This window comes from Macaca thibetana, chromosome 9 (genome assembly GCF_024542745.1).
Source record: "Macaca thibetana thibetana isolate TM-01 chromosome 9, ASM2454274v1, whole genome shotgun sequence".
Lineage (NCBI taxonomy): Eukaryota > Metazoa > Chordata > Mammalia > Primates > Cercopithecidae > Macaca > Macaca thibetana.
In genome coordinates, this window is record NC_065586.1 from 38,227,823 (window position 1) to 38,241,854 (window position 14,032).

A 14,032-nucleotide genomic window follows, 5' to 3' on the forward strand; every position below is an offset into this window, starting at 1 on the left:
GTTTATTGCAGCACTGTTCACAATAGTCAAGATTTGGAAGCAACCTAAGTGTCCATCAACAGATGAATGAACAAAGAAGACGTGGGCTGGGTACAGTGGCTCATGCCTGTAATCCTAGTACTTTGAGAGGCTGAGGTGGGCAGATCACTTGAGGTCAGGAATTCAAGACCAGACCAGCCAACATGGAGAAACCCCATCTCTACTAAAAATACAAAACCTAGCCAGGTATGGTGGTGCATGCCTGTAGTCCCAGCTACTTGGAAGGCTGAGGCACAAGAATTGCTTCAATTTAATTTAGACAGTGTTTATTTCAAATTTTACTGCTACATTCCATCAAGAAATTTCTTGTTTTGATGTTATGACAAGTCAGCAAGTAAAAAACACATTTCTTTGAAAAAATAGTTCTAAGCTCAGGCTCTTAACATATAAATATAATGCACAAAATAAATATACTGCAAAAAAAAACCTACCCACGTACAAATTGCTGTATGCATCATTTCTGAAACATGTAATATTTATAAAAGCATAACTCTACATTGCTTTTATTTTCAGTTCTAAGTAAAAGAAAAACTTACTTTGTAAAGTGCTAGATCATAGGCTCAAGGGCATAAGGTGTCTGCCACAACTACTCAACTCTGCTGGGGTAGTGCAAAGACAGCCACAGGTCAAACATAAACAGATGTTTTTGTTTGTATTAGTGTTTTCAACACTTTATTTATGGACACTGAAATTTGAATATCATATAATTTTCATGTGTCACAATATTCTTTGATTTTTTTTCAACCATTTAGAAATATAAAATCATTCTTAGCTTGCAGGATACAAAAATGGGTAGTGGGCTAGATCTGTCTGATAGACCATCATTTGTCAAACCCTGACTTAGCATAGTCAGGATCTGCCCCTAAATCACTTCTAGGAAAACAAACAACAACCAACCAAATCAAGGCACTGGCAGCAAGAAGGTGGGGGATGAATGTTGGGTAGCCAACTTTTTTTTTTTTTTTTTTGCAGCGTAATTCACAAAATACAAATAATGATGATAATAACCTCTAACATATAGCTCTTGTGTCTCAGACACTATTCTAAGTGCTTTGAAAATTTCAACTCATTTAGACCTCAAAGCAATCCTAAGATGTTGTCACTATCACTACTCTTTTATGGGAAGGGAAATGAGGCACACAGAGTAGCATACCCCAGGCTGGAATTGGGGCCCAGGCAGCAGGAGTACAGAGTTCACACCCTTAACTATTTCATGTTGCTTCGATGAGGAAGAAAATGTTGGTGAAGAACACTTAGGACTCTCAGACAAAATACAAATGCAGATAGCTCTGCTCCCTGCTCACACATCAACAGTAAGATACATAATACTTCTTACATTACACTATTTGTTTTCACTGTATAGATTGTAATAAATATTACTGTTTTTAGCTGTTTAAAAACAGCTCAGGCTTTTGCTATATATAAATGTGTCCCTAACGCAAAACTTGGCTGACATTTGAAAATTTTACAAAAACATTTTAACTTCTTTTTGAAGGATTAGTTTAGTACCCCTGTCTATATCCATTTACAAACACTAAAAAATAGGAGAAAAATAAGCCTTATAATTTAAAAGGAATACTACACTTACAATACAAATATTAACAAGAGTCACTAGTGAGACTTAATGTGCAACATCTTCATACACATAATAGTCACTGAACTAAGGTTACATATTCCATATGTACAATTATGGATGGATTCCACATGCATGTTGAACATCCGTAAGTTACATGTTATAGCACACTCACATACAAAGTCCTATATACTAAAAGACATTTAATGTATGTTTAATGATGTTGCCTGATAATTTGTGCTTTTTAAAAGCTTCATATATGTAGACATTTGCAGGTTTCCTTTTAAAATAGAACAATCTTGGCATCAGATCGGCGACATGATTTCTAGTATAACTGTTTCCCTCAGTACAAATTATTTGAATTTTTGTTGAACACCTCCCAAATATTTAAAATATCTATCCAAGTACCAGTGATCTGACATTGAATGAAACAGCAATTCTTAATAAAGGTTTCTATATCTACCACTGTCTTTGCAGTTATCCCTTTGAATTCTCTAGTATATGACCTCCAATTGTGTAAAGAGATTTCTGGATACTTAAGGAGCTTCTCACTCTTGAACTTTTGGATGTCTACAGCTGGCTGCCCTGACAGAAAATGTACTGACATTCGTTTTACTTACAGGAGTTCTCTCCTGTGTGATTTCTATGTTGCAAAACAAAAGTATGACTTCTGAAAGGCTTCCCTCCTGTTTTACAATTTGCATGACTTCTGCCATTTATGTTATCTGGGATTTAGAAAAGTCTACAATATGATAAAATTTTCTCCCAAATAAATGTACAGAATTTCTCTCTATGTATTTGCTGATACACAGAAAGAGCAAAGATTGTAGCTGAAAATTTCCCTATATTGATGTGATTCATAAGGTGTACCTCTTGTGTGAATTATCTGATTGTTCTGAAGGATGAATTCAGTCAAGAGAATTTCTCAACTCATCTTGCTTCTCAGCCTTCCTCTTCTTTGTGTGTGTCTTCTGATGTGCAGTGAGTTGTGACTTCTGGATAAAGGTTTCCCCACACTCTTGGCACTCATAGGGCTTCTCCCCTGTGTGTTTTCTCTGATGTATAATAAAATGTGACTTCCGAAAAAAGGACTTCTCACATTCCTTGCATGCATAGGGCTTCTCTCCTGTGTGAGTCCTTTGATGTAATCTGAGGACGGAATTCACAGAGAAAGATTTGCCACATTCTGTGCATTCATAGGGCTTCTCCCCTGTGTGTTTTCTCTGATGTTTAGTGAGGTCTGATTTATAGTAAAAGGTTTTCCCACATTTATTACATTCAAAGGGTTTCTCCCCTGTGTGAGTTCGCTGATGTACTGTGAGGTCTGACTTCTGGTAGAAGCATTTTCTACATTCCTTACATTCATAGGGTTTCTCTCCTGTGTGAGTTCTCTGATGAGTTCTGAGGTGTGAATTCCTAGAGAAGAATTTCCCACATTCCTTACATTTATAGGGTTTCTCCCCTGTGTGTGTTCTCTGATGTACTGTGAGGTGTGACTTCTGGGAAAAGGCTTTCCCACACTCCTTACACTCATAGGGTTTCTCCCCTGTGTGTGTTTTCTGATGTACCATAAGGTATGCCTTCACATAGAAGAACTTCCCACATTCAGTACATTCAAAAGGTTTCTCCCCTGTGTGTGTTTTCTGATGTTCTATGAGATGTGGTTTCTGGTAGGAGGATTTCTCACACTGATTACATTCGTAGGGTTTCTCTCCTGCATGGGTTCTCAGATGTCTACTGAGAGATGATAGGTGGTAAAATATTTTCTCACATTCTTTACACTCGTAGGTTTTATCTCTCGTGTAAATTTTCTGATGTCTTGTGAAGTCTTCATTTTTGGAGAAAGAGTTCCCACATTTGTCACAGTCATAGGATTTGCCCTTTGAGTGAGTATGCTGATGTACTATGAGGGCAGACTTCTGACAGAAGAACTTCCCACATTCCTTACATTCATAGGCTTTCTCTGTGGTACGAGTTTTCTGATGTTTAACTTTCCTAGACAGAAAGTTCCACATTCACTAATGTGTAAGACTTTTAAGGCTTTTTCCCCCGACTAGGTGTATTTTCCAAGTACCTCTGAGGACTGATTTCTAGAGATGCTCCCATATTTATTGGTTCCATAGGGTTTCTCCACTGTGAACATTCTCTGACCTGCACTGTAGTTTAACACTTAGTAAGGTGAATCTGCATCTACATTCTATTCACAGGGTCTCTCAATTGCCTGCTTTCTGTTTTGTGTAATAAAGACTCCCTTTATTATTTAATTCAGAAGAGTAAAAAGACTACTTCAAAGTTTCAGTCTCCTGATCCTGCACAAAGTTTCTATGAAAAGGGGTATTCCCATTTGGATTATATTCCTCGGGATTTGCTCTGCAGTGTTAGTTTTCTCATAGTTAGTATTAACTAGTGTCCTCCCATTTCCAGTATCTCCTTCAAGACTCTTGCTTACAAATCTTTAATCTTAAACATTAATTCTTGAACTTGCCTTGAATTTCCAGCTTGGCTTTCCCGGTATCTTGATTCTAGATCATGAATACTCCATAGGTCTTCTACAAGGGAATCAAAAATTTAATACTTTATAAACATGAACACATTAATATTGTCATAGCATTGATTCTTAGGCTTCAGGTCAATTTCTCATAATGAAAGAACCTCAAATGCAAATTTCCTCTAGCCCATTGTTTTGGAAAAATAAACTAAAACAAACACTAAAAACTGCTGTCACACAAAGAAGAAGGAATCTAGTTGTAGACCCATGTACTCTGACATTTTTACAAATATGACCTTAAGAGCCTGGAGGCAAAAGTTAACGACAAAAACAAAACAAACAAACAAACAAAAAACTGGGAGCGGAGAACACAGGACATTTGAAGTGTTGCTGAACAAGAGTGTGGGAAGTATAGAGAATGCTGTGAGCCCCTTAAGGACCATGAACAGTAAGCAGGTTAAGCAAAACTACTGGACAACAGTGTTCTCTGGAATTACATGGAAGACTAAACTGGAAGAAGGAGCTGAAGTATACTGAAGTATAGGTCTTTATTCCCTCAAACGTAGATTACTGTGCTAGGATTGCTAGTATTTAGCAGACAAACTTCTACTTTATTTCCTCTTCATCCATCTACAGCAATCTATGTGTCAATACTAAAGGGACTTTCTCAGAACATCAGTTTCCTCAGGCTTAGAGGAAGAGTCCTGTAGCTTGGGCTTTCACTCTCCATCTAGCTGGCTTTGTTTTCAGGACAGGAAGATGGAGGACCACATATATCCAAAAGGAAAGATTTTCTTAAAAGCATCAGGATAAGCCATCTATATGAGGATGAATTCCTAGTTGTAACACCAGAGATTTTCAATCCTGAACATATCCTGACCACCAAATCCTGCACTTCTAAAGCACTTGTTACTTATGACTCAGCACTAGTCTTGAATTTCGATTTCATCTCTTGCTTTCTCCATCTCTGCTTCCAATTTACTACAGGATCTTTAAAGGTTCAGTTATTAAACATCTTTCTAGAATCTTTAGTGACCTTCATATTTATGCATCTTTAAATCCATGAAAGCAAGTGAAAGATTATCAGTAGAGGCTTGGGGTTGGAATTTCATAGCAATGGTGGGGAATACATAAGAAAAGTCACTTGACAGGGACTTATGCAACGTTAACTCAGATACACATGACATAAGATCATATGTATGGGCCGGGAATGGTGGCTCATGCCTATAATCCCAGCACTTTGGGAGGCCAAGGTGGGTGGATCACATGAGGTCAGGAGTTCAGGACCAGCCTGATCAACATGGTGAAACTCTACCTCTACTAAAAATACAAAAATTAGCTGGGCGTGGTGGCGGGCACCTGTAATCCCAGCTACTCAAGAGGCTGAGGCAGAAGAATCACTTGAACTGGGGAGGTGGAGGTTGCAGTGAGCTGAGATCACAACACTGCACCCCAGCCTGGGCAACAGAGTACAACTCCATCTCAAAAAAAAAAAAAAAAAAAAGAATAAATCTTATGTTTGGAAAACATTTAAGAGCAGAGTAAAATGGAGATTAACAGGTGTCTTGGGACCACAAGGAGAAATAAGTTGCATAGGCAGGAGAGGGCCAGACTAGTTCTTGACAGAAAATTCATTTAAATGAATATTACTAATACCTCCTTACTCTTGTAAGATTTTTATTTTGTCTAAATGACTTAATACTAAATGACTTAATACTGAGTCAGTATTAGTCATACCATGCAGGCTTCTGGCAATGTACATATGCTGCATTACACAGCTACTGTGGGAATTTAAATCAACAATTTTTGTTTTGGCCTAACAAGGAAGGAAGTAGAATAAGCAGAACTATCTTATAAGAAGGTAAAAATACAGGATCAGAATATAAACAGGGCAAAGATGCTGGAGAGGTCAATTTTAGGAGTCCTCATCATAAAAACCAGTGCATTGGCCTTAAGAATGGTTGAGCTCTTTCAGGACTTACTAAAAAGCACAGAGCAGAAAGTAGAGAGTGTCTGTCTGTTGTTAATTATTTTATATATGTTTTATTTCTTTTTTTCATGAACATAAGTCTCACTATGATCCACTCACTTTGGCCTCCCAAAGTGCTGGGATTACAGCCGTGAGCCACCATGCCCGGCCAGTCTCTTGTTAATTAATATTCTTTCTTTCAACAAATATCTAGTGAGCAACTACTATGTACTAGGCATTGTTCCTGATACTGGCAACACATCTGTACACAAGTTAGGAAATACATGACAAACATTTAAGGAGGCAGGATGAGATTGTTGTAGTGTTATCTAAATAAGGTGCAGTAGATTTTAGGGAGGTTAAGCAGTGCTTTGTGGGAAGGATAAACACTGCATAGCAGGAAGTAGCAACTCTGAAATGAAAGAATTGATGAGCGGCATAACAATTTCTAATCTTTGCTCAGAGTTTAAAGAAAAAATGGGAAAATTGGTGCCAAAATAACTGAGGTATTTTGTTGTTAATAAAAGGAGGGAGATGCCATTTAAAAATGTTATAAGTCAGATTTACAAACACTTTATAGTTGCATACTCTAATGGCAGGGAGTAACTGGTGATTCTAGAGAAAAAGACAAAAAAAATCTTACAAGGGTAAGGAGGGATTAGAGTTTGTATATAGGAAAGAGAAGTAAATCTATTTAAAACATGTCTAGCAAAGGAGAGAATTTAAGTGGAGAGAACAAAAATTGGAGGTATGACTTAGGTTTTTTAAACATGTGCAAATCAAATGTCCTTAATCGTTGCCAAAACTATAAGGCATTTATAAAGAGACTGCCAAGGCCGGGCGTGGTGGCTCACGCCTGTAATCCCAACACTTTGGGAGGCCGAGGAGGGTGAATCACCTGAGGTCTGGAGTTCGAGATGAGCCTGACCAACATGAAGAAATCCCGTCTCTACTAAAATTACCAAATGAGCCAGGCATGGTGGTGTATGCCTGTAATCCCAGCTACTCGGGAGGCTGAGGCAGGAGAATCGCTTGAACCTGGGAGGTGGAGGTTGCGGTGAGCTGAGATGGCAACATTGGACTCCAGCCTGGACAACAAGAGCAAAACTCTGTTTCAAAAAAAAAAAAAAAAGTGAGAGATTGCCGAAAAATATATTTCAGAAGGCAAGAGGCACCAACCACTCACCAGTAACATGGGATATAATTTCTTCTAACTCACAGGGCAAGACCCGATGTGGAAATTCTACTTCTAATATCCACGGCTCTTTTCCTTGCTTCAACTTGAAGACCGCATTTGGTTTATTCACATGGTAACCTATGAATGAAAATATGAAGGAAATGATACAAATTGTTTGGAATTTAGGGACTGTGAAAGATGAGGAAGTGGAGTTTCAGGAGAATGATGAAGGTTGCAGTTAGGCTTGGCAAATTTAGATTCTTTCAGTGGGGAGACAGGGACACAAATATTTTTTCTAGTACCCAAAATGGATTTATTAACTTCAACCTCTGAATCATAGCTAATGTCAATCATTCAACCCTATAGGGACCTCTTACATTCCAGCAACCAAGAAGGGAGAGGCAAACTAGCGGGATTTACACCTGCAGAAGTTTTCCTCACCCACTGAGACCAGGTGACTATAGTTTTCCAGCATCACATCCTTATACAGAGTCCTCTGAGCAAAGGTCAGTAACTTCCATTCCTCCTTGGTGAATTCCACAATAACATCCTTTAATGTCATGGGTCACTGGAATAACAAACTTCAGTTCAATCTAAAGTAACCAGAATAGATAGCATACCATTGAAAAGACATGTGAGCTAGCTCTTAGTGTACTAACTGCAAAGTTCACTCTGGAGAGTTAGAATATGTGCCATGCTGTACCCTGCTTTATTCATAGAAGGAATATTTGTTCAGTACATATTTACTGAATTCCCACTCCATGCCTGGAACTCTACTGAAGATACAAAGAAGAAAAAAAAAAAACGAGTGTCACATGCTGCATAATGACATTTCAGTTAATGACAGAATCCATATATGATGAAGATCCTGTAAGAAAATGCAGTATTTTTATTGTCTGTTTTCTATGTTTAGATACATAAATTCTTACCATTGTGTCACAAATTGCCTACAGTGTTCAGTACAGTAACATACTATATAGGTTTGTAACCTAGGAGCAAAGGGCGACACCACATAGCCTGGGTGTGCAGTCAGCTATACTATCTAGGCTTGTGTAGGGACATTCTATGATGTTTGCATGATGAAGTCACCTAATGATACCTTTCTCAGAACATATCCCCGTCACTAAGTGACACATGACTCTATTCCTGTGATCAAGGAGCTTATATTTTGCCAGGGAGACAAAGGTGAAAATGCTAAAACACAGTATGTGAAGCAGGTGCCATGATAGAAACATGTACACAATATGAGACTATCACAAATGGGGGTAATTATTTGCATTTCATATTGTCATGTTAGATTTTATTAGGTGGTCAAACTGACTAACTTTAGGAATAAAGAAAACACAATCGGCAAAGGCATGGATGCATAGAAATGGCAAGTTTAGGAAACCACATGTAACTTGGTAGGTATGATATCTACAGTGGGTATATACCTATAGTAGGTATATACCTTGGTAGGTACATACCTATGGTAGGGCATAGGACCAAGATTAGTTAGAAGGTTACAGTGTAAAGTCAAGGGTCAGGACAAGAAGAAATTCTGAATCTGTCTTTTGGATCAGTAAAGTATATTTTGCATACATACTTAACAAATAAATCTCTGCTTATTAATATATTACATACATTTGCATGCATTAATGTTTATTAAGAATTAAGGGGGTGGATGTGGTGGCTCAGGCCTGTAACACCAGCTACTTGAGAGGGTGATATGGGAGAATCTCATGAACCTGGGAAGTCAAGGCTGCAGTAAGACACAGCGAAACTCTACCTTAAAAAAAAAAAAAAAAAAAAAAAAAAAAAAAAAAAAATTAGGCTGGGTGCAGTGGCCCACGCCTGTAATTCCACCACTTTTAGAGGTCAAAGCAGGTGGATAACCTGAAGGCAGGAGTTTGAGACCAGCCTGGCCAACATGGCAAAACCCCATCTCTACTAAAAATTACAAAAATTCATCAGGCGTTGTGGCACGCACCTGTAGTCCCATCTACTCAGGAAATTGAGCCAAGAGAATGGCTTGAACCTGGGAGGCAGAGGTTGCAGTGAGCCAAGATCGTACCACTGAACTCCAGCTTGGGTGACAGAGTGAGACTCCATCTCAATAATAATAATAACAATAATAATAAACTTAACAAGTTTCTTTTGTTCATATAAGAGAAAACATAAATAGATATTCTGCTATTTCATATTATGTGAAATGTCATATATCTCTGGGATGCTCACAATTCACTGTGTAGATGAAAATACAGACACTAGGAGCCACTGAAGAGATGTGTCAAGTAAGCACTGGAGTTACAGGGGTAAATCAGTGGCTTAGGAGAAAACTTTAATGTAGAAGTAGCAAATGGCACATTAGAAAAATCAGAAAAACATTTATATGAAAGCAATAGCAGTGGGGGAAAGAAGTATAATGTGACTTTGTAATTAATTGGAAATTAGTTAATAACCACCAGGAGAAAGTGTTTGGGTGAGGGAGAAAGGACAAGATGGAGGAAGGTGAACAAGAAGGGACAATCCATGTTGCTCCCGGGTTCTTCCTCACCAACTTTCCCATGCGCGGGAAAATGCAGCCCATGCCCGGGAAGATTCAGATCAACCGAGCATGCGCCAGGTGACGTCAATCCAAAGAGATCGAAACTTACCCGGCCACACCTATGGAGATGCCCCTATCACGCCTTTATTCCGCCCACTGCCCTCCCCCTTCCAGTACCAATGCATAAAAGTCTACCGCTGGCAGGAACCGGCGTGACTTCTTCGGCCCCCGCATTCATGGATGGGAGAACCTCACCCGAGAGCGCAGGCGTGACTTCCCTGACCTTTCCTGCGGACCAGTGAACCTCGCCCAAGAGTGCGTGCATATTTGCAAATACAAGGGCTGCCACTTTCTTTGCTCGTTTTGGCCTTTATTGATATTTAGTCTTTGCGTCTATTAATAATAGTAATAGAGAAACAAAACAGGTGGTGCCGAAAACCTGGGAGGAGATACTTCCTCAGCATCCCCTAGGGGTCTGAGGAACCTCCTCCCCAGCGAACCAGCTCCCAACCCAACCAGCCACCAACACCGAGTAAGTGTTCCAGCTTTCCACTGGTGCCGCTCTGAGAATTTCTTCTTCCGTGAGTACTTCCCTTTGTTAACCATCTCTATCCATTTCCGTGTCCTTGGCCTAGAGTCATACGTATGCCCAAGGATGTAGCCACCCTGTGGTGCAGTGAGGTCTTCAACCCGGAGACGTCCATCTTGAAGCTCCTCAATTCTCCATTAGTGGCTCACTCCGGAGCCCCCGGTCTCCTGCAGCAGCAAGGGACGCTTTGCCACCATGTGAGATCGGTTCCTATTTCCGTTGGTTAAACAATGGGAGCCTCACAATCAAAAGTCCCCAGAAACACCCCCTTAGGGTGTCTTCTCCAAAATTTAGAAGCCTTACATCTGGCTCAGGATTTAAAACGAAAGCAGCTAATTTTCCTCTCCACTGAGGCATGGCCACAGTATAAATTAGACAACCAATCTCAATGGCCACCAGAGGGCACACTTGACTATAACATTCTATTAGATCGCTCTAATTTCTGCCAAAGGCTTGGAAAGTGGTCAGAGATTATCTATGTCCAAGGCTTTTGGGACTTGCACTCTCGCCCAGACCTGTGCGCCCAGTGTTCAATGGCCCAGGTCTTGTTAGCTAAAACCCAGCCCTCGGCCCTCACACCACAAGCAGAGGAAGATTCTACTTCCATCTCAGACAGGGCCGACAGTGGGTCACCTCCCTCCCAACCTACCAACCCCCCTCCCTATGCTCCTCCTACCGCCCCTCGCTCAGCCACTCCTCTTACCTCTCCCATTTCCATCCACACTCGCTCCAAGACCGCGGTAGCAGCCCCCACTAGTCAGCCCTCTACCAGTCAGCCTGCCCCAGCCCCCTCTACCGGTCAGCCTGCCCCAACCCCCTCTACCGGTCAGCCTGCCCCAACCCCCTCTACCGGTCAGCCTGCCCCAACCCCCTCTACCGGTCAGCCTGCCCCAACCCCCTCTACCGGTCAGCTGGTCTCAACCTACCCAACTGGTCAGTCTGTTTCAACTTCCCCTGTTAGTTTGTTGGCCCCCCTCCGAGAGGTCGCCAGAGCTGAAGGACTAGTTAGAGTCCATGTCCCTTTTTCCTTGGCAGTCCTTTCCAAGATTGAAATGGCTTGGCGATTTCTCTGCTAACCCCATCTTATATTCCAAGGAGTTTAGATACCTATGTCAGGCATATGATCTAACCTGGCATGACTTACAGGTCATTTTGTCCTCCTCCCTTAACCAAGAGGAAAGAGAGCGTATTCTTGCAGCCGCCAGGCAACATGCAGATCAATGGCATTTAACTGATGCCACCGTCCCGTTAGGAGAGATGGCTGTCCCGTCCATAGAACCAGATTGGGACTACCAACCACAGCAGCCCGGCCGCCGTAGGAGAGACATTATGGTTCAATGTCTCTTGGCCGGTATGCAGGCAGCCTCTAACAAAGTGGTCAATTTTGATAAACTAAAGGAAATCATCCAGCACCCAGATGAGAACCCGGCTTCCTTCCTAAATCGCCTTACAGAGGCACTAGCCCAATTTACCCAGCTGGACCCTACCTCCCCAGCCGGAGCAGCTGTCCTAGCCTCCTATTTTATCTCCCAGTCAGCCTCAGATATTCGAAAAAAGCTAAAAAAGGTTGAAGATGGGCCTCAAACCCCCATACAGGACTTAGTAAAATTGGCCTTTAAAGTTTTTAACTCCAGAGAAGAAGCAGCTGAGGCCGCAGAGCTAGACAAGGAGAAAAGAAGGGCTGTGCTTCAGGTGCAAGCTCTAGTGGCTGCCCTCCAACCAGCGTTGCCCACTCTGCTGGCAGGGAAGACACAGGGCAAGTCTCCTAAGGATGCTTGCTTCAAATGCAGAGACCCCAAGTATTGGGCCGATAAGTGCCCTCAGGCAAAGGGGAGTCTACCGTCCAATCCTTGTTTCAAGTGTGGCACAACTGGGCATTGGGCCAGGAAGTGCCCAAATCCTCACTTGCCTACCGCGCCATGTCCAGTATGCCATCAGGAAGGGCATTGGAAGTCTGATTGCCCCGCTGTCAGGACAGGCACCACGCCTCAACGTGGTGCTTCTCCTCAAAGGTCGGAAGGCTCCTTCCAACTCCTACACCTTGATGACGACTGACGGTGCCCACACTTGGAGACCCCGGTCACCCTCGCCGAGCCCAGGGTAACGCTACAGGTAGCGGGTAAGGCAACTTCTTTTCTCATCGATACGGGAGCTACCTACTCTGTTTTGTCGTCCTATAGTCGACCTAGCCAACCCTCCACTATTTCAGTGGTGGGGGTGGACGGTAAGCCATCTAACCCTCGCCAGACCCCAATGTTAAACTGTTGCCTGGACTATGCATATTTTGCCCACTCTTTCCTCATCATGCCCTCCTGTCCCACCCCCCTCTTAGGATGAGACATCTTAACCAAGCTCAAGGCTTCCATTAACCTGCCCTCTCATCCCCTCCCCAGCTCCAATGTTACCCTAATAATGCCTTTGTGTACCCATAATCAGGGCCCCAATACACCTTCCCCAGTGTTCCCAGTGCCAGTTGACCCTCAGGTGTGGGATACATCTACCCCAGTTGTTGCTCGACATCACTTACCAGTCTTTATCCACCTGAAGGACTCTACCCACTTTCTGTCTCACCCTCAGTTCTCTCTCCCACTGCGTCACTGGCAAGGAATCAAACCCATCATCGACCGTCTACTCCAACAGCAGATTTTAATCCCTACCCATTCTCCATGCAACACCCCCATCCTCCCTGTGAAGAAACCCTCAGGAGCTTACAGACTAGTTCAAGACTTACGTGTCATTAATGAGGCAGTAATCCCAACACACCCAGTAGTCCCTAACCCCTATACCTTTCTTTCATGAATACCGCCTGAGACTTCCCACTTCACCGTCCTTGATCTAAAAGATGCATTCTTTTCTATTCCTTTACATCCTGATTGCTACTTTATCTTTGCCTTCACTTGGGAAGATCCCAAAACCCATGTCTCTACTCAACTAATTTGGACGGTTCTTCCCCAAGGTTTCCAAGACAGCCCCCACTTCTTTGGGCAGGCATTGGCCAAAGACCTAGCCCAGTGCCCCTTCTGCTCCAGCACCATTATCCAGTATGTTGATGATTTACTTCTATGTAGCCCCTCACATGACGTTTCCTAACAGGATACTGCCACCCTACTTGACTTCTTAGGTAGGCTGGGCTATAGGATTACCAAACAAAAGGCCCAACTTTGCCTTCCCAAGGTTATATACCTAGGCATAGAACTTACCTCGGTGTCCAAATCACTGACTACAGACAGATTAAGTCTCATTCAGAGTCTCACCCCCCCCATCTAATGGAGAAGAAATCCTATCTTTCTTAGGTCTTGTAGGATTCTTCCAACATTGGATCCCAAATTTCGGGGTCTTGGCCAAACCCCTCTACCAAGCTGCCAAGGAATCCCCAACAGGACCCCTATCAGACCCAAAATTAATAGCTAAACACTTCACATGCCTTAAATCATGTCTTCTGTCCACCCCTACTCTCTCCTTACCCAACCCCCTGTACCCATTCTACCTCTTCACTGATGAACGTCACAAGATAGCTACAGGTCTCCTTGCCCAGCCAATAGGCACAACCTTCAGACCGGTCACTTATCTCTCCAAACAACTAGACACCACAGTACAGGGATGGCAGCCCTGCCTACGTGCTCTTGCTGCAGTGGCAGAACTAACCAAAGAAGCTTTAAAACTTACCTTA

The 14,032-nt window shown here is 42.2% G+C and overlaps 1 protein-coding gene across 3 annotated transcripts in view; it reads right to left on the reverse strand.

The window, feature by feature from the left end:
* Positions 1-292: 292 nt before the first annotated feature.
* Positions 293-14,032, reverse strand: part of LOC126963109 (zinc finger protein 25-like) — a 35,347-nt gene continuing 21,607 nt past the window's right edge. Inside the window, exons 4-6 of one of the 3 annotated variants that reach the window (XM_050805100.1) lie at positions 7,688-7,814; positions 7,289-7,384; positions 293-4,161 (exon numbers count right to left, since the gene is read on the reverse strand). In XM_050805100.1, coding sequence (XP_050661057.1) covers positions 2,521-3,627 — 1,107 coding nt within the window. In that variant the 5' untranslated portion in view covers positions 3,628-4,161; positions 7,289-7,384; positions 7,688-7,814 and the 3' untranslated portion in view covers positions 293-2,520. Of the gene's footprint in view, positions 4,162-6,978; positions 7,158-7,255; positions 7,385-7,687; positions 7,815-14,032 lie in introns of those variants that run through there. The other 2 variants (XM_050805098.1, XR_007728932.1) reach the window with 2 other exon arrangements.